This window comes from Ictalurus furcatus, chromosome 4, assembly GCF_023375685.1.
Source record: "Ictalurus furcatus strain D&B chromosome 4, Billie_1.0, whole genome shotgun sequence".
In the NCBI taxonomy this organism is placed as follows: Eukaryota; Metazoa; Chordata; class Actinopteri; order Siluriformes; family Ictaluridae; genus Ictalurus; species Ictalurus furcatus.
Genome location: NC_071258.1, coordinates 18,469,171 through 18,491,297, shown reverse-complemented (window position 1 = coordinate 18,491,297; position 22,127 = coordinate 18,469,171). Strand labels below are relative to the sequence as shown.

The following is a 22,127-nucleotide window of genomic DNA, read 5'->3' as shown; positions in this document are numbered from 1 at the left end:
GCAGAAAGGGTCAGGATCACTGGCATCTCCATAAAATCATGTGTGGCTTGACAGAAGGAGAGAGGGAGAGGGAGGTAAAGAGATGGAGAGATCATTAGGTATGCTTACTATCCTGTGGTGGATAAGACTGTGTACTTTGCATAAAAGAGAGTCTATTCATGGTAAGCTTGAGTAAACAAATATGTTTTCAGCCTAGACTTAAACACAGAGACTGTGTCTGAGTGATCCCCCATGACACCGGGCAGTGAAACTGGACTTTAGAGAGGGTGGCCAGGGCTCCTTTACTTTTCTGGCAGACAGCAGCCACACCTCTGCCTCCCCAACAGATGGCTACAGCTCCATCCCTTCCCTCCCAAACAGCAACGGGTCCTCCACCCCCTGCCGGATATCATCCGTTCCTCCCCTTTCAGGTGGATGGCAGTGACTCCTCTGTCCTCCTTGGCAACCACTCCAGCACTACCACCTCCTCAGCGTCACAATCTTCCCACAGTGGTGAGGGCTCTCTGACAGTGCATCCTTCTTCCTTCCTTGGTTTCGGCACCAGTGTAACAAACTTTAATGATAGGCAAGGAGGAGGTGGGAACCAGCTGAACACAGGCAAAGTTTAATAATAAGCCAAACTCAAACAGAACAAAAAACACACAAACAAAACAAAGCACATGTGTGTCTTTCTCTCCCCCTCAATGGTGCCTCCAGACACACCTTTATCTCTCTCTCTCTCCCACTGATTAGCCAAATCTTGAAACTGCATACGTAGTGTGGTTCAGCTAATACTGAGCTTAAATTCTGAGACTGTGTCTGAGTCCCAAACACTAATTGGAAGGGTGTTTCATAACTGTGGGGCTTTGTAAGAGAAAGCTCTTCCCTCTGCTGTAGGCTTCACTAATCGAGGTACCAACAAATAATGATAATGAGTCTTTATTGATCACACATACATATGCACAGTGAAATTCTTTTCTTCGCATACCCCAGCATGTTAAGCAGCTGGGGTCAGAGTGTATTTGATAGCAATTGATTGGGGTCAAATAGCCTGGACCTTTTGATCAAAGTAGGTGTGGTGGATAATAAAAGACCAAGGAGTTCACTCAGTTAGTGTGGCCTGAGACCATTCAGTGCGTTAATGGCCATCAGTAGTATTTTATAATCAATGTGAAACTTTATTGGGAGCCAATGCAGTGTGGATAACATAGGGGTGATGTGGTCATATCTTCTGGTTCTAGTAAGGACTTTTGCAGCTGCATTCTGGACTTACTGGAGCTAATTTAACCACCTACTGAAACAACCAGACAGTAAGACATTACAATAATCCAACCTAGAGGTAACAAAACATGAACTACTTTTATCTGTATAGTTCAGTGACATTGTATTTCTTATCTTAGCAATATTTCTGAGATGTAAGAAGGCAAACCTAGTAATATTATCTACATGAGCTTCAACTTAAAGACTGGAGTCAATAATCACACCAAGGTCTTTTACTGCTGCACATGATGAAAGGCCATCGAAAGTTATTATATAATCAGAAAGCTTGCTTCGAGCTGCAAGTGGTCCTAGTACATGTCAATAAGCATCCATAATAAATTGGTGTCTGTCACTGTTGGTTTTGCTGAAACATACAACCGTGTGTCATCAGCATTACAGTGGAAGCTAATACCATCCACCCAGCAGGGAGGCTGAGCAATGTTCTCCTTTGAGCCAGTGTGCTGAGAGAAACCTGCAGTAGGGGAGGGAGGATAGGTAGGAAAAAAGATCTTACACATGTCTCAAACCATGCCTCTGCAGCCCTTGCCCAGAAGCCCTTCAACTATTGTTCCATCCTAAGGCAATCCAGAATGGGCTCTTGGATAGAGAAAAGTTCTGCTGTGTCTATTTTGTAGGTCCTGTGTTGTCAGATAAAGCAGGTGGAGACAGATACAAATGCAGTCAGAAGTTTAATAAAGTTCAAAACAAAAACTATGGAACTTGTGGCAAGGTACAAGGATAAAGAAATAAAAAAACAAGCAAGCATATAGCATGCCAAAGAAAGACAAACACAATGTATCTAATGCAAAAGGTGACTTATATACATGTGTTAATTAGTCCTAAACATGAATCAGGTGCAGACAGTCATGTGACATAGTCATGTGACATGATCACGTGAGGTGCAGTGTCGGACCGGAATCATAGTCCAAATGCCTATTTCAGCATATCCATGACACAGAGGGTCTTCTGGGTTATCAACATGATTATTAAAGTCTCCAACAATTTATGCTATGTCTAAAGAAATACAAAGTTAGAGATGAAATCTGCAAATTCACAAAGGAATTCAGTATATGGCCCTGGAGGGCTGTAAATAATAATTAGTGGAATTGACTGGGTAGACATTTTTTTTTTTAGCTATATTTGTTAGGTTAGCATAAAGAATTTAAATCATTGAATTTATGACTAGGTTTTTGTGTGACACCTAGATTATCATTATAAATGAGTGCGACACCTACTCCTCTGCCAGTTAGATGGGGCTGAACTATATAACTGTATCTAGGAAGATAAGTTTTATTTAATGCTACATACTCATTTGGATTAATCCACGTTTCTGTTAAACAGTACATTCAACTCTTGATCAGTAATGGTTTCATTAACAATAAGCGCTCTACAATTAGATCTCTTAGACATAAGAGATCTAATATTTAACAATCCTAGTGGACTGGTTACACTAAATTGCCCCAGTTATAAATGAGTGGGCATGTTGCTCTGTGATTATTAGGTGTCCCATCTAAGGTGTATCCCAGCCGCATGCCAAGTGTGCTCTGACCAGGATAAGCAGTTACTGAATGTGAGTGAGTTAGTACTTTTATTCGAATAACATGCATACTACCTGTTGACATTTTTTATACCATTTTCTCCTGATTATCTCCCAAATTTACTCTTGGCCAATTCCTGCTACCTATCTTATCATCCAACAACCAGGGAGTTTGAAGGCTATCATGTGCTTTCTCCGAGATACATAAGCCAGCCAACTTCAGCTTTTTGGGCTGCTGTTCATGCTGCATCATGTGGTGGCATAACACACTTGGAGGAAATCCTCATGCTTCAAGACTTTCTCATGCATGAGCTCAGAAATGCCCTTTATTGGTTGCGCTGCTGTGATTGATAGGGGCAAGGCAGTATGTCATCCTTCCCAGCCAGAGAGCATGGTAAATTTTGCTGTCTTGGACTCTCAGCCATGGATGGTTGTTGCATTGTTTGGATTCAAACTCGCAACTCCCTGGACAATAGGACAAATGCTATTCTGTTGTGCCACTCAGGAATTTTTCATCTGTATTACACTCCATACTTTTAGGCTACACGTTGCTTTTTGTTTTCACGATGTTATATACTTGTCTTTCTCTTTCTGTCACTTAGGTGTGACCCAGATTGGGGAGGTGGGTACTGTGATGAAGCCCTAGTGCCCCTCTTATCCCAAGTAAAAGACAGCTTTAGTCGTACACCTTCCCTCAATCATTGGCGTCTATTAACTGGTGGAAAACTGAGTACAGTGTGTGGGGCTGTAGCATCAGGTACAGCACTGCACTTTACTGGGGTAAGACTATACACATCTTTATATATTAAATAATGATTAGACAATGTCTGGGTTATGCATGTAACCCTGTTCCCTGAGAAGGGAACAAGACATTGCGTTTAGCATAACACTATGGGAGTTCCTCTCGTGCGTGACCGGCATCTGAAGCTTGTGTAAAATCATGCCTATTTATAGGCCTGCCATGATCAGGAGACGTGGCAATTAAGCGTGTCGCATGATATAAATATGGCACCTGTGAACCGTGCCATCCGCCTCTATTATCTGAAGCGAAGATGCAATTCACAGGCCTGCCCTGGTATGACAAATCTACGCAATGTCTCGTCCCCTTCTCAGGGAACAGGGTTACATGCGTAACCCAGACGTCCCCTTTCAAAGGGAACTTCGATGTTGCGTTTAGCATAACACTATGGGAACGAGAATACCCACTCCGTCATACCGAGGGTACGGCCTGTTCAAAAAGACCCAAGCCCAAGGGTCACTGCAACACTCGAGCCCGGGGCGGAATGAATATCTAGACTGTAATAACGAATGAATGTGTGTGGCATAGACCACCCTGCAGCAGCACACACATCCTGTAAGGATACCCCTTTGGACAAAGCCTTCGTGATGGCGATCGCCCTAGTGGAATGAGCCCTTATGCCCAGAGGTGTAGCAAGACCGCGTGCCTCATAAGCAATAGAGATTGCTTCCACTATCCGATTAGAAATGCGCTGCTTTGGACATTAGTACAGAGAGCCCTTACTGGATACAGCAGGTGCATTCTCTCTTGTTCCAGTGTGGGGAATGGAGGAGGGCAGAAAGCCTGCAACACCACAGGGTGGGTAGCTGATGTAGGCACCTAAGGAATATAATCCGGCATAGGATACAGGAAGGCCTTGGTTAATCCAGGGGCAAAGTCAAGGCAGGACGGGGCAACAGAGAGAGCTTGTAGATCTCCTACTCGCTTGAGAGATATCAGGGCCAGCAGAAGAGCTACCTTTAGAGTCAGAAGCTTCTCAGAGGCTGACTCTAAGGGCTCAAATGGGGCCCCTTACAGACCTTCCAGGACCACAGAAAGGTCCCAGGAAGGTATGCGCAGCCTGCAGACCAGCCTCAGCCACCTGACACCACACATGAACCTTGAAGTTAGAGGATGTTGCCCCACAGAGGCAACAGGGGCATGGCTGGCTGAAATGGCGGCCACGTAAACCTTGATTGTAGAAGGAGCCCACCCCGCTGAGAAACGTTCTTGTAAGAACTCCAGGACTGTAGCTATTGCGCAGTTCACTGGGTCTAGCTGACGTTCCTCACACCACAAGACAAAAAGCTGCCACTTGAGTGCATACAATTTCCTTGTGGATGGTGCTCTAGCATTTAACATGGTCTCTACAACCTCTGTTGTGAGACCAGAATCTATGAGCTGGTGCCCCTCAGGGGCCAGACCCACAGTTTCCATAGTTCTGGCCGACAGTGATAAATCAGCCCTCCAGCTTGAGACAGTAGATCCACTCTAAGGACTCAAATGGGGCACCTGACAGAACTTCCAGGACCACAGAAAGGTCCCAGGAAAGTATGCGTGGCCTGCAGATGGGCCTCAGCTGCCTGACACCACGCATAAACCTCGAAGTTAGAGGATGTTGCCCCACAGAGGCTCCATCAACAGGGGTGTGGCTGGCCGAAATGGCGGCCACGTAAACCCTGATTGTAGAAGGAGCCCACCCCGCTGAGAAATGTTCTTGTAAGAACTCCAGGACTGTAGCTATTGCGCAGTTCACGGGGTCTACAGTGGATCCCTGCGGATGGGAATCTCCCAAGGAGTGCCATCCACTCTGCCACATGTGGACCATGGTGTTCAGACCTAATTGTGTGGGAGGAGTGAGGGCGAACCACAGTGGGCCGTGTGTTGTCTCCTTGGAGGCGAACACATGCAGTCCCGCTTGGCCAAACCTCGCCATATGGACTCCACCACTTGTGGAGGGAGCCACCAATTCCTGGGCCTCAGCCCCTGCCTCAACATGATGTCTGCCCCCATATTCCCAAAATGTACATTGCACTCACTGACAAACTTTCCTTCTGTCTAGAGAAGAATTAGTTGTGCCTGCCTGAACAGGGGGCATGGACATAATCCTCCCTGGTGGTCAACATGTGTGTTGTCTGTAAACACATGGTGACCTCTCAATTGAGGAAGAAGGAATTTCAGTGCTAGAAATATGGCCCACATTTCTAAGCAATTTATATGCCACTCCAGATGAGGGCCACACCAGAGACCGTGAGCTGGACAGCTGTCTAAGACCGCACACCAGCCCATGAGGGAGGTGTCTGTCATTACCGTCTTGCACTAAGGAGACACCCCTAGAGTGTGACCCAAGGCTAGAAACCAGGGACACTCAAATTCTCAGAGCACGTAGGCATCGCCGCATGACACTGATTATTCTCAGAGGTTTCGTCCTTGGACGAAACCCCCAACTTCTAGGCCACCACTGAACGGTCTCCTGTGCAATAGGCCCATAAGCGCCAATAGTCTCCCAAGATCCAGCTTTATCTTGCTCAATCTTGATAGGATTGACCCTACGCCTGTTGGGGATAGAAACGCCTTCATTGTAGTAGAATCCTTATAACCCCTAGAAAAGTTGTCCACAGCACTGAGGAAAGCATACTTTTCTGAGGTTCAACCTGAGCTCCAAGCTCTTCATGTGGGCGAGAACAACATCTCGATGTTGAACCGCTAGTTCCCTGGATTGTGCTAGAATTAACCAGTCGTCCAGGGAGTTTAGTACACAGATGCCCTGGAGTCATAATGGAGCCAGAGTGACATCCATGCACTTTGTGAAGGTGTGAGGGGATAACGCTAGTGATATTTCTATGTGGAAATATGCACCTTTTAGATGTATCTTCACAAACCAGTCCTCAAACTGAATATGTGGAATGATAAGTTTGGGCATCAGCATCTTGAACCTGTATGTCCGAAGAGTACTGTTCAAATGACACAGATCTAAAATTGGCCGCATACTCCTATTTTTTGCGGACCAGGAAATAACGACTATAAAAACCTTCCTCCCTCAGGGAACAGGGTACATGTTCTATGGCCCCTTTGTCCAAGAGGGTTCTTACTTCCTGCGCTAACGTCAAGCTCTGGTCTGTGCTGACTACTGTGGTGAGCACACCTCTGAAACGGGGGGGTCGAGCTATAAACTGGACCTGGTAACCCTTTTCTATGGTAGACAGAACCCATGGAGGCACATTTGGCAGTAGTTTCCATGCTGCCAGATGGTCTTTTAGTGACATTAACTATTCCACATTCTATTGGAGGGAAAGCATCAGATTTTCATTGCCCTGTGACAGCTCGCTGACCAGAGAACACTGAAAACTTAGGACCACCTTGGCTAGAGGAGGCCCTACAGTAGCACTGGGGGCTAACTGCCTCATGTTCCCTGATACGTCCCTCCACGGCCCCTCAGGACTGCTCTTCTTTGCCTGCTTGGCCTTTATGACCATTCTCAGGTAGTAGCAGGTAGTAGCAGGCCTGTGACTGTGGCCGCCCGGTTCCCCTGGCTGTCTGCGGGGGTTGGCAAGCTGCCATCCTCACCTTCTGGGTCTCCCTCGCACTAGTGCTGGCCTGGTCTCCACTCTTGGATGCCCGGGTGAACTCGACACAACAGGGAAGGAACTGGCTGAATGCCGCCATATGTCGAGCTCACTCAGCAGGTCTGCTATGTAGGCCTGCAACACTGTCATTGTCTGCAGTATCCCACAAGCAAGACTACTACCGCATAGGCCTTGCCCACCAATGCCACGGTGGCCTTACACGGTGGCTTGGATGGCAAAGCCGGCCCCCCTAATTACCTGCCGTCGATGGAGAGAGGTAGCTTGCAAGCACCTCCTCCACCTTCAGCATAGCTAAATAGCCATACCATTCATTCCCCACAATGGCCGAATAATCCAACATCGTGGGGTTATAAATACGGCTTATGCATGGTTTTCCCCCAAAAGCCTATTATTTTGTCATGCACTTCTGGAAGAAAGGGAAGTTTCTGAAGTGTGAGGGATTTACTTTCACTGGGGAGAAAAAAAGCTCATCAAGCATTAGTAATCACTTCAAGCAGCTCTTTATATGCTGTTCTCAGTTTTTAGCACATCCTTCTGGCTCCTCAGAGTCAGAGAGGAATTATTACTATTATTTTTGTGTTTTTTCCCCCTTTTTGTCTTTCCATAGCGGAAGGAGGACTCGCGACACAAGCTCCAAAATCCAGCGGAGAGCCGAACCCAGAAGACAGAGCAAGAGATAGAGCAGCGCTCGTCTCCGGCTCCTCTTCCGGATCCATAAGAGATCCCCCGAACCTGAGACGGCTAGCTGCCTCGGCAGCAGCCGGCCCAGATCCGCAAGGCTCTGAAACCCAACTCGCTTCGGCTTCCGAGAATAGCGCGAGTCGCGAGCCGAGCTGCTTAATGTAGGCATTACCATGCGCAGCCTCTCGAGGCTGGCATCGCATGCTACATCCCTAGACACTTCACCCAGAAAGTGTGTACTATTCCCCGTGATGAAACGGGTGCAAGCCGTAACACACTTACTGATTTGTCTCACTCATATTTTTCTCTGTCGCTCTTTCCTTTTTTTTTCTTCTCTATTTTTTTAAAGGGATAGAAAATTTTGAGAATAGATAGCAAGGAAATGAAGTGTCTTTTTGTTTCTTTACACAAACAACTGACCTGCAGTTTTTCGCTGAAGATAATAAAAGGCTGATGGCACGATTCACAGGTGCCATATTTATATCACGCGACGCGCTTAATTACCACGTCACCTGATCATGGCAGGCCTATAAATAGGCATGATTTTACATAAGCTTCAGATGCCGGTCATGCATGAGAGGCTCTCCCATAGTGTTATGCTAAACGCAATGTCGAAGTTCCCTTTGAAAGGGAACCACTTTACAATTGTCTGGTTTCTTGGCTTTTCTAACTATTTAACTAGTTTGTTTATTTTGATTACACTATAGTTTTACTACATTGTGGCTTATTTTTAGCACTAATTCAGATTTAGATATTCCTAATATACAGTATCAGAGTGAAAATATTTAAATACAATTAATGGATATAGTTGTCAGTGCAATAGAATCATTCATTGTAAATTACCTACATGAACTAATTTCAAAATATGCCCTTTCAAAATATGGTACAATAAAGCATGGTATTCAAAGCCATTTAACTCTTCTGTTTAACTTAATAGTATACACTTATGTTCAGATGTAAAAAAAAAAAAATAAATGTCTCAGCAACTGTTCCAATATAATTTGACATTACTGTCAGGAATTTCTCCCTCACGCCAAGCACTGTGGGCAGAGCAGCCTGCCGCACTACGGCGTGCACATATGGCTTGTAAAATGTTTATTTACATTGCCACATGTGTTTTTATTCATGTCCGGTCTCCTCCCCTATATTGTCATTGGTTGTCTTCCTCATGTTTCCTGATTAGTCTAAACTGTTTGCCCTTTGAATAGTCTGCATATTTAAAAATCCATGTGTCTTTGTCTTGTGCAAAGCAATGTTTTAGTGTCTACCTGCCTTACTTTGCTGAACCTTTTGTTTTGTGGCTCCATATGCCAGTTATTGACCTTGGTCTGTTTCCTTGTTGTGTATTTTATATATCTTGGATATCATTGTTTGTAGATTGCCTGAACGCTGCCTGTTTCCTGTTTTCAAATTTGACTCACATTTTGGTTCTGCCTTCCTGCCTAAACTGCAATTGCATCTATCTGAAGTCACTGTCCATGACAATAATTAAGTGTATGTGTACATGTAGCACATGGTGGCTTAGTGTTTAGCACGTTCGCCTCACACCTCGATTAGGGGATTCGATTCCCTCCATGGCCCTGTGTGTGCGGAGTTTGCATGTTCTCCCCGTGCTGCGGGGGTTTCCTCCGGGTACTCCGGTTTCCTCCCCCGTCCAAAGACATGCACGGTAAGCTGATTGGCATGTCTAAAGTGTCCGTAGTGTATGAATGGGTGCGTGAGTGTGGGCAAGCACCTAAGGTTTTTGAACCTAGGATCTAGAGCAGTTGCCACCTTTAACCACCACAGGTTTGAGTTCTCCTTTCACCCTTGGAGGTCCTTTGTGAATGCAGCCTTGAAGCACGCTATGTAGGCGGGGTCAGCATCAGAGACCTCCGTTGTAAGCAGGAGATGATATAGTGCAGGTAGCACCACGGAGCAGGATACATACTTTTCACCACCTAGGAGCTCAGTGATGTACCTACAGTGCAAACAGAGCACCAGACAATTGACTTAATGACTACAGTTTTCATTCAGATGGCATCTACTTAGGGTATAGGCCTTAAACTATGTCTAGATGACTTACAAATGAATTATTTTTATCAATAAAATTGGAGAAGACAGAGAAATAACATTACCTGCAGGGCTCCTGCACCGTTTCCAACTTTGCCAACCTGTCATATTCAGCTGAGGTTAGCATGGCAAAGTTGTGTTTCTCCTGTGCCAGCGTTGCTTTCAGTGCATCCTTGTTGTGTTGAATCCGTCTTATCATTTCAAGAGCTGAATTCCAGCGCGTCAGTACAACCTGGACGAGGGACTCCTCTATTAGTCCATGAGAGGCTTGCTGAGCTTTCAGCTCTGCTGTGTTTGTGGGACTGTGTCTGAAGTGTCCTACTATTTTACGGCACTTGGCTTAAATGCTGTCAAGTCCGCTGTCTCGTAAAGCCACGGTGATCACACTTTGTATCATATGTGCCACACACGGCACATGCTCGGAGAGTAGACTCCTTGCAGCAGCAATCATATTGCGAGCATTGTATGTTCCTATAGTTTTGACCTTGCCCGTTATCTCCCACTCATTTGCAGCTTTGAGAAACTGGCTAGCGCATGCTTTGGCAAAATGCCTTTCTTCTGTTTTTAACACGCCTAAAGTGAATGAGTGCAGCTGCCAGTTGTCATCGATTATGTGTGCTGTTACACCGAGGTAGTTATGGTTACTTACTGATGTCCAGTGGTCTCCAGTAAATGCAACAAAAGTACCTTCTGCCAACTGCCTCACTTTCGTAGCTTTTTCAGAGTTGTACAGTTCATGTATTCTTGTAACAATAGATCCATTTAGCGATTGTGCTAGGTAGCTTTGCTGTTGTCGTTTTGTTGAAAAATTTGCCCCAGCTGCACTCCGCCAGTGTCGTTTGACGAGCACGGCTTGTTGAATCTGTCTCAGCACTAGCATCTTTGCTATCATCAGCAAAAATGTGTTTCACCCGAAGATGGTACTTCAAGCTTGTCATGCTTTGGTGGAAGGACAGTTCGTCACTGCAATAAGTGCACACAATTTTGGTTTTATCAAAACTTCCATCTGGAAGATTTTTATAACGAAACTTGCCGTTCAGCAGAGTGGACACCGTCTCATCTGTCATCATATTACTCGCATTTGCCATGCCCTAATCACACAAAGCTAGGTAACCATCCACGCTGCAATAACGGGAAGAGGTTGGGGTCAAACTTGATTGTTACATGATTAATTTGCGTTAAAAAAATAATAACGCGTTAAAATTTTTAGATTAATCGCATGCGTTAATGACAGCACTAATATACACACACACACACACACACACACATATATATATATATATATATATATATATATATATATATATATATACGTACACACACATATATATATATATAGAGAGAGAGAGAGAGAGGGAGAGAGAGAGTGGTGCTTGAAAGTTTGTGAACCCTTTGGAAATTTTGGTCTGCATAAAATGTCTGCATAAATATGACCTAAAACATCATCAGATTTTAACCCAAGTCCTAAAAGTAGACAAAGAGAACCCAGTTAAGCAAATGAGACAGAAATATTATACTTGGTCATTTATTTATTGAGAATTATTAATATTACATTTAATCTGTGTGTGGTTGTGAACCTCTATGTGAACCTCTAGGATTAGCAGTGTGTGAACCTCTAGAATTAGCAAAGGTATGTGAACCTCTAGGATTAGCAGTTAATTTGAAGGTGAAATTAGAGTCAAGAGTTTTCAATCAATGGGATGACAATGAGGTGAGTGATCGTCCTGTTTTATTTAAAGAACATAGACCTATCAAAGTCTGATCTTCACAACACATGTTTGTGGAAGTGTATCATGGCAAGAACAAAGGAGATTTCTGAGGATCAACAACTCTTCTGAGGAAGAGTTGTTGATGCGCATCAGGCTGGAAAAGGTTACAAAACCATCTTTAAAGATTTTGGTGAACCAACAGAGATAGGTAAGAGTACATGAGGTCACAAAGGAACCAATGGTAACTTCTAAGCAATTAAAGGCCTCTCTCACATTGGCTAATGTTAATTTGCATGAGTCCACCATCAGGAGCACAACAATGGTGTGCATGGCAGGAAGCTGCAGAGTTAAAGCCACTGATCTCCAAAAAGAACATTGCTGCCCAGCTGCAGTTTACTAAAGATCACGTAGGCAAAACAGAAGGCTATTGGAAAAAAAATGTGGATGAATGAGACCAATATAGTTATAACCAATATAGAATAACCAATATAGTTTAAATGAGAAGTGTTATGTTTGGAGAAAGGAAAACATGCATTTCAGCATAAGAACTTATCCCATCTGTGAAACATGGTGGTGGTAGTATCATAGTTTAGGCTTGTTTTGTTCATTGATGGAACAATGAATTCTGAACTATGCCAGCAAATTTTAAAGGAAAATGTCAGGACATCTGTCCAACTGAATCTCAACAGAATGCGGGTCATGCAGCAAATCAACGACCATAAGCACACAACTCGTTTGCGCTGACTGTTAAGTCCTGAACTTAATCCAGTAGATAAGTTGTGGAAAACCTGAAGCAAGCAGTTCATGTGAGGAAACCCACCAACATCCCAGAGGTGAAGCTGTTCTGTATTGAGGAATGGGCTAAAATTCATCCAAGCCGATGTACAGGACAGATTAACAGTTATCCAGAATTTTTAATTTGCAGTTATTGATGCGCAAGGTGCTCACACCAGATACTAAAAGCAAATTTTCACATACTTTTGCCACACATATATATGTAATATTGGATCATTTTGTTCAATAAATAAATGACCATGTATAATATTTTGTCTTCTTTGTTTAATTGTCTTCTCTTTATTTACTTTTAGGACTTACAATCATGTGAAAAAATAAGTACACTCCATGAAAATTGTTGGCGTTTTTGACATATTTGGACAAGCAAACATTTGATCCTATTTGAAACAGTGCCTATTAATAAAGGTGACTATCAGATGGCACATAAAATTTATATTTTGCAGTAATTTGAGCAATTTAAATTAAAAAAAAACACAAATCAATCACATGGAAAAAGTTAGTACACCCCTACAAGATTGGGTGCCAGTGTACCTGCTTAGGGAGTGCAGGTGGAACCTGTCTTATTTACACCCGTCTCATATCTCTGTCAATTTGCTATTGAGGTGTGTGGTGTCATTATGCCAAGAGCTAAAGAATTCTGTTCCTCTGGGATTTAAACAGATCTCCAAATTATTTGAAATACATCATTCCACTGTAAGGGAAATAATCTAAAAATTGTGCAAATTTCAAACAACCAATTTTTCAAACAGGCAAATTTTCCATGTGGTTTTGTTCAAGTATATCAACTTCATATTAATAAGCACTGTTTAAAGATGATCAAATGTTTGCTTGCCCAAATATGTTTAAAATAAACAACAATTTCCATTGGTGTACTTACTTTTTCTCATGACAGCACTAATACACACACACACATATACCAGCACTGCCTTAACCCTCTTGGGCATGGAGTTCACCAGAGCTTCACAGGTTGCCACTGGAGTCCTCTTCCACTCCTCCATGACAACATCACAGAGCTGGTGGATGTTAGAGACCTTGTGCACCTCCACCTTCCGTTTGAGGATGCCCCTCAGATGCTCAATAGGGTTTAGGTCTGGAGAAATGCTTGGCCAGTCCATCACCTTCACCCTCAGCTTCTTTAGCAAGGCAGTGATCGCCTTGGAGGTGTGTTTGGGGTCATTATCATGCTGCAATAGATGCTGGGATCATGCTCTGCTTCAGTATATCACAGTACATGTTGGCATTCATGGTTCCCTCAATGAACTGTAGCTCCCCAGTGCTGGCAGCACTCATGCAGCCCCAGACTGTGACACTCCCACCACCATGCTTGACTGTAGGCAAGACTCATTTGTCTTTGTACCCTCACCTGGTTGCCGCCACACACGCTTGACACCATCTGAACCAAATAAGTTCAACCCACGGGCCAGACGCTCCACCCACTGGAGGGCTTGGCCAATGAGCCGGGAGAGTATGAACCCTAGCCACTGCATCTGGTGAGGCTTGGTTGTGCGCCAGGCTCAAAAATACAATTGGCAGTCAAACAAAAAATACTCAGGGTAGCCAAAAAATCCATCATATGGCTCTGGAGGATCCATGGCAACTCATTGAGGAAGCTTGACAGAGTTGAGACTTGGTAGGGTGTTCCTTATTACCTTGGCATGATGTCTCCTCCTTCTTACTGCTGCATCCATGGTGAGGTGAAGTATTCTGTCAAGTAATCCTTGTAATGAAGGTTAGGATGCAAGTGCAGTTAAAGACTTTTATTAAAGAGAGACAGGCAGACAAAGTGTGGTTGAAAAACAGGCAGTGGGTCAGGTGAATTGCAGTCCATGGTGGCCATGTTTGTAGGCCACAGTGCAGGATGGGAAATGTAGTCACATGTAGTTTGCTGTGATATGACATACAGTATCTCACAAAAGTGAGTACACCCCTTACATTTTTTAAATATTTGATTATATCTTTTCATGTGACAACACTGAAGAAATGATACTTTGCTACAATGTAAAGTAGTGAGTGTACAGCTTGTGTAACAGTGTAAATTTGCTGTCCCCTCAAAATAACTCAACACATAGCCATTAATGTCTAAACCACTGGCAACAAAAGTGAGTACACCCCTAAGAGAAAATGTTGACAATGGCAAATTGGGCCCAATTAGCCATTTTCCCTCCCCGGTGTCATGTGACTTGTTAGTGTTACAAGGTCTCAGGTGTGAATGGGGAGCAGGTGTGTTAAATTTGGTGTCATCACTCTCACACTCCCTCATACTGGTCACTGGAAGTTCAACATGGCACCTCATGGCAAAGAACTCTCTGAGGATCTGAAAAAAAGAATTGTTGCTCTACATAAAGATGGCCTAGGCTATAAGAAGATTGCCAAGACCCTGACACTGAGCTGCAGCACGGTGGCTAAGACAATACAGCAGTTTAACAGGACAGGTTCCTCTCAGAACAGGCCTCGCCATGGTCGACCAAAGAAGTTGAGTACACATGCTCAGCGTCATATCCAGTTGTCTTTGGGAAATAGACGTATGAGTGCTGCCAGCATTGCTGCAGAGGTTGAAGGGGTGGGGGGGTCAGCCTGTCAGTGCTCAGATCATACACCACACACTGCATCAAATTGGTCTGCATGGCTGTCGTCCCAGAAGGAAGCCTCTTCTAAAGATGATGCACAAGAAAGCCCGCAAACAGTTTGCTGAAGACAAGCAGACTAAGGATATGGATTACTGAAACCATGTCCTGTGTTCTGATGAGACCAAGATAAACTTATTTGGTTCAGATGGTGTCAAGCATGTGTGGCAGCAACCAGGTGAGGAGTACAAAGTCAAGTGTGTCTTGCCTACAGTCAAGCATGGTGGTGGGAGTGTCATGGTCTGGGGCTGCATGAGTGCTGCCAGCACTGGGGAGCTACAGTTCATTGAGGGAACCATGAATGCCAACATGTACTGTGACATACTGAAGCAGAGCATGATCCCCTCCCTTCGGAGACTGGGCCGCAGGGCAGTATTCCAGCATGATAACGATCCCAAACACACCTCCAAGACGACCACTGCCTTGCTAAAGAAGGTGAGGGTGAAGGTGATGGACTGGCCAAGCATGTCTCCAGACCTAAACCCTATTGAGCATCTGTGGGGCATCCTCAAATGGAAGGTGGAGGAGCACAAGGTCTCTAACATCCACCAGCTCTGTGATATCGTCATGTAGGTGTGGAAGAGGCCTCCAGTGGCAACCTGTGAAGCTCTGGTGAACTCCATGCCCAAGAGGGTTAAGGCAGTGCTGGAAAATAATGGTGCCCACACAAAATATTGACACTTTGGACATTTTCACTTAGAGGTGTACTCACTTTTGTTTCCAGCAGTTTAGACATTAATGGCTGTGTGTTGAGTTATTTTGAGGGGACAGTAAATTTACACTGTGTTACAAGCTGTACACTCACTACTTTACATTGTAGCAAAGTGTCATTTCTTCAGTGTTGTCACATTAAAAGATATAATCAAATATTTACAAAAATGTGAGGGGTGTACTCACTTTTGTGAGATACTGTGTGTGTGATTATACTTATATATATATATAATATATAAATATATAAATATATAAATATATATATATATATATATATATATATATATATATATATATATATATATATATATATATATATATACAGTGAGGGAAAAAAGTATTTGATCCCCTGCTGATTTTGTATGTTTACCCACTGACAAAGAAATGATCAGTCTATAACTTTAATTGTAGATTTATTTGAACAGTGAGAGACAGAATAACAACAAAAAAATCCAGAAAAACGCACATCAAAAATGTTATAAATTGATTTGCATTTTAATGAGGGAAATAAGTATTTGACCCCTCTGCAAAACATGACTTAGTAATTGGTTTAAAAACCCTTGTTGGCAATCACAGAGGTCAGACGTTTCTTGTAGTTGGCCACCAGGTTTGCACACATCTCAGGAGGGATTTTGTCCCACTCCTCTTTGCAGATCTTCTCCAAATCATTAAGGTTTCGAGGCTGACGTTTGGCAACTCGAACCTTCAGCTCTCTCCACAGATTTTCTATGGGATTAAGGTCTGGAGACTGCCTAGGTCACTCCAGGACCTTAATGTGCTTCTTCTTGAGCCACTCCTTTGTTGCCTTGGCCATGTGTTTTGGGTCATTGTCATGCTGGAATATCCATCCACGACCCATTTTCAATGCCCTGTCTGAGGGAAGGAGGTTTTCACCCAAGATTTGACGGTACATGGCCCCGTCCATCGTCCCTTTGATGCGGTGAAGTTGTCCTGTCCCCTTAGCAGAAAAAAAACCCCAAAGCATAATGTTTCCACCTCCATGTTTGACGGTGGGGATGGTGTTCCAGGGGTCATAGGCAGCATTCCTCCTCCTCCAAACACGGCGAGTTGAGTTGATGCCAAAGAGCTCCATTTTGGTCTCATCTGACCTCAACGCTTTCACCCAGTTGTCCTCAGAATCATTCAGATGTTCATTGGCAAACTTCAGACGGGCATGTATATGTGTTTTCTTGAGCAGCGGACCTTGCGCGCGCTGCAGGATTTCAGTCCTTCACGGCGTAGTGTGTTACCAATTGTTTTCTTGGTGACTATGGTCCCAGCTGCCTTGAGATCATTGACAAGATCCTCCCGTGTAGTTCTGGGCTGATTCCTCACTGTTCTCATGATCAATGCAACTCCACGAGGTGAGATCTTGCATGGAGCCCCAGGCCGAGGGAGATTGACAGTTCTTTTGTGCTTCTTCCATTTGCGAATAATCGCACCAACTGTTGTCCCCTTCTCACCAAGCTGCTTGGCAATGGTCTTGTAGCCCATTCCAGACTTGTGTAGGTCTACAGTCTTGTCCCTGACATCCTTGGAGAGCTCTTTGGTCTTGGCCATGGTGGAGAGTTTGGAATATGACTGATTGATTGCTTCTGTGGACAGGTGTCTTTTATACAGGTAACAAACTGATATTAGGAGCACTCCCTTTAAGAGTGTGCTCCTAATCTCAGCTCGTTACCTGTATAAAAGACACCTGGGAGCCAGAAATCTTTCTGATTGAGAGGGGGTCAAATACTTTTTTCCCTCATTAAAATGCAAATAAATTTATAAAATTTTTGACATGCGTTTTTCTGGATTTTTTTGTTGTTATTCTGTCTCTCACTGTTCAAATACAACTACCATTAAAATTATAGACTGATCATTTCTTTGTCAGTGGGCAAACGTACAAAATCAGCAGGGGATCAAATACTTTTTTCCCTCACTGTATATATATATATATATATATATATAATTGTTTCAAATATAACACTTATGTGAAATTATGATCGATGAAATTAAACTATGTTATCCTGAAAATGGCTGTGTATTTACATATTGAACTTTTTTTTTTTTACAGCTCTGTACTCGTCAGCTGGTCACTGTGGATTTGAACTTAACCAACGCTGAATTTGTACAGTTCTACTTCATGTATGGCTGCTTGTCACCCCCTACCAACCGAAATCAGGGTGTCTTACTGGAGTTCAGCCTGAATCGAGGCATCAGCTGGAGTTTACTGACAGAGATAAACTATGAACAATACAGCAAGCCAGGGTATAACTATCCAAATATATGCAACTGATGAATTCTGAAATCCCTTTATCATGATCAGTGTAATGATGGCACAATGAAAATATCAAAGCTTGGCCTACTGAATGGTCTTAAGAGTAGGTTGTTGATTCTTATGTTTTGTTTTTAGATTGCGGAACCCACTCTTGAGTGTTTATTGAAAATCTCTAAATCTTTAGTTCTTTTTAATTATTTTACTATCCATATTTTGACATTAACATTGTGACATTAACATTAACTTCCACAGGTTTGTGAATTTGCTGTTGCCTCCTACTGCCCAGGCAGTGGGAGTGCAGCTCCGCTGGTGGCAGCCACAGCATGATGGAGCAGACCGTGCGGACTGGGCACTAGACAATGTGCTTATTTCTGGCTCAGATACACATGCTCAGATCTCAGATGGTGGAGTTGCACTACCCAGTCATGAGAGATCTCCAGCTGATGGAACATTCATTGGCCAGAGTAGGAAAGTAAGCCAAGATGAAAAGAGCAGCAACAGAAGAGGTGCGACACATGCACATTTATATACAAACATTCAAGTATGGGAATTCCACTATGATTGACTATAATTTCATCAATTCAGTCTTCACCAAAGGGTGAAAATACCCAAATTTGCACATACGATGACAAGTCTACATATACTTGTTAAAATGGCATTTTTTGTAATGTATAAAACGAAACCAAGATAAATCAAGGGATTTTTTTTTTTAAACCTTTAATGTCATAACAACCAACAAAATAAAGTAAAAAACAAATGTTTTTTACTTTAATGAAAAGTAAAACAAATGAAAATCTTTAAGGGGCAAAAAAAGAATACACATACAATAACCGGTATTAAAACCTTTTTATAATGGGGCATGGGACCATGCATACAATTAACCAATCACATTCAAACTCAAGTTCAAATGAAATTATAATACACCTGTTGTCACTGGCCTCACTGGATGTTTTGCACTGACCAAGCTATCCAGCCACTAAAGACTTCCACAATAAACTCCATGGAGTCAAAGATGCAATTTATGAAGTTTATCATGCAAATTTATCAAACAAAGAACGGAAAAATATACAAGTATGAATTTCAGATCTAAATTACACAGCAGGTACTATAATTAGTAGAGTAATGATTCAATGACAAGATATGCTGGGACATGAGTTAATTGACTGCTACATTAGCACAGAATTGCTATCATAATCAATCACACATAAAACACCAAAAACTTATAATATAAGTGCTCATAATAATGACAAGACATTATTAAACAAATTCATTTACAGACAATGCAGTTCAAAGTGCTTTTAAAGGCAAGATGGAAATGTATGACCACAACCACATGGAGCACATTACACTGTTGCAGCACAGAACAGGCCACTACCTCTTAGAATAGGAAAGTCAATTCACATTATGGGACTGTCAAAATAAATGTCTCACAATAAAAGACTAAACTCAAAAGTCCAGCACACCTGTCATCAATGAAGTGATACTGATTAAACCCAAATAAAGATCAGTTGTTTCTGTAGGATTTTCTTGACATCTTATTGGCTTCCTCAAACTGCTGAAGCTATGGTCTGCAAAGAGGTTACAAAGCATGTACAGGATCTTCATTAAAGATATTGATTTGTGTTGTGGAATCTTTATCAGGAAAAATAAAACTTCTGAGTCTCGAGATTTTTGATGGCAAAAAGAAATGCTAAAGGTGCAAAGCACCAGTCTGCTGCTGCTGCGCCCCAATCAGCTCCCAACCCGATCGCCGGCTTTTTCACACGGGTGACTAGCATGACACCCGCTGCTAGCTGCAATGCTTCTCTCTCATCTACAGTGCGTCTGGAAAGTATTCACAGCACTTCACTTTTTCAATATATTGTTATGTTACAGCATTATTTCAAAATGGATTAAATTAATTATTTTCCTAAAAATTCTACAAACAATATCCCATAATGACAACCTGAAAGAAGTTTGTTTTAAATCTTTGCAAATTTATTAAAAATAAAAAACAAAAAAAAGCACATGTACATAAGTATTCACAGCCTTTGCTCAATACTTTGTTGAAGCACCTTTGGCACCAATTACAGCCTCAAGTCTTTTTGAGTATGATGCTACAAGCTTGGCACACCTATTTTTGGGCAGTTTCTCCCATACTTTTTTGCAGGACCTCTCAAGCTCCATCAGGTTGGATGGGGAGCATCGGTGCACAGCCATTTTCAGATCTCTCCAGAGATGTTCAATCGGGTTCAAGTCTGGGCTCTGGCTGGGCCACTCAAGGACATTCACAGAGTTGTCCTGTAGCCACTCCTTCGTTATCTTGGCTGTGTGCTTAGGGTCGTTGCCCTGTGGAAGATGAACCTTTACCCCAGTCTGAGGTCCAGAGTGCTCTGGAGCAGGTTTTCATCAAGGATGTCTCTGTACATTGCTGCATTCATCTTTCCCTTGATCCTGACTAGTCTCCCAGTTCCTGCCGCTGAAAAACATCCCCACAGCATGATGCTGCCACCATCATGCTTCACTGTAGGGATGGTATTTGCCAGGTGATGACTGGTTTCCTCCAGACATGACACTTGCCATTCAGGCCAAAGAGTTCAATCTTTGTTTCATCATGGTCTGAGCGTCCTTCAGGTGCCTTTTGGCAAACTCCAGGCGGGCTGTCATGTGCCTTTTACTGAGGAGTGGCTTCCGTCTGGCCACTCAACCGTACAGGCCTGATTGGTGGAGTGCTGCAGAGACGGTTGTTCTTCTGGAAGGTTCTCCTCTCTACACAGAGACACACTGGAGCTCATTCAGAGTGACCATTGGATTTTTGGTCACCTCCCTGACTAAGGCCCTTCTCCCCGATCGCTCAATTTGGCCGGGCGGCCAGCTCTAGGAAGAGTCCTGGTAGTTCCAACTTCTTCCATTTGTGGATGATGGAGGCCACTGTACTCATTGGGACCTTCAATGCTACAGAAATGTTTCTGTATCCTTCCCCAGATCTGTGCCTCGATACAATCCTGTCTCAGAGGTCTACAGACAGTTCCTTGGACTTCATGGCTTGGTTTGTGCTCTGACATGCATTGTTAACTGTGGGACCTTATATAGACTGATGTGTGTCTTTCCAAATCATGTCCAATCAACTGAATTTACCACAGGTGGACTCCAATCAAGTTGTAGAAACATCTCAAGGATGATCGGTGGAAACAGGATGCACCTGAGCTCAATTTTGAGTGTCATGGCAAAGGCTGTGAATACTTATGTACATATGCTTTTTTTGTTTTTTATTTTTAATAAATTTGCAAAAATTTCAAACAAACTTCTTTCACATTGACATTATGGGGTATTGTTTGTAGAATATTGAGGAAAATAATTAATTTAATCCATATTGGAATAAGGCTGTCACATAACAAAATGTGGAAAAAGTTAAGCGCTGTGAATACTTTCCGGATGCACTGTACCATAAAGCAAGGAACCATTTCGAGTGGTGTCCAGAAACAAAACACTAGCTGCAGAGGTATTGTGGGCACTTATAGGTGGCTAATTATTACTATTCTTACAAGTCGTGTGAAGACACAAGCCAGCTTTTTCAGGCTATGTTCCCTGAAAGCAAGATAGCTGCTAGATTTACATGCGGTGAACGCTCATATATGTGTACTTTTGGACTGGCTCCTTATTTTAAGGAACTGACTTTGGCCAGTGTATGAAGCAAAGAGTCTGCCATGTTATTTGATGAAAGCCTGAATCACTATTTACAAGCTAAACAGTTAGCCATGCGTGTCAGGATATGGGACGGGTCCGAGGTGAAGACTAAATACATCGGCTAAGAGTATATGTGCCATTCATCAGCTCAAGACATTGCTGAGCTGAAGATCCCTTCCTCACCATGTGTCAGTCAGAGCAGCCATGCTGCCTTTCCTCTCTGATGAAACTGATTAAAGGTAAGGATAAACATGTATATATAAAATGCCATTTTCACTCATTTTCCATTTTACAACTCCTTATCTAGAGCAAGATATTGCATAAGTTTAAGTAGGTTAAAAAGAAAGAAAAGCGCGTTTTTATGTTTAGAAATGTGAGACACAGAGCAGTGGAATTAATAAAACACAAGGTCTAGAGACGTGTTTTTTAAAAAGATGAACTTCTTTTAACTTGAGCGACAACTACTGACCGGCCCGCAAAGTGTT

General features: G+C 43.0%; 1 protein-coding gene across 1 annotated transcript in view; it reads left to right on the top strand.

Annotated features, from left to right (window-relative positions):
• reln (reelin) overlaps nt 1-22,127 on the top strand; it is a 633,795-nt gene that overhangs the window by 412,547 nt on the left and 199,121 nt on the right. The window contains exons 48-50 of the mRNA XM_053623241.1: nt 3,379-3,556; nt 17,773-17,966; nt 18,229-18,482. Coding sequence (XP_053479216.1) covers nt 3,379-3,556; nt 17,773-17,966; nt 18,229-18,482 — 626 coding nt within the window. The remainder of the gene's footprint in view (nt 1-3,378; nt 3,557-17,772; nt 17,967-18,228; nt 18,483-22,127) is intronic.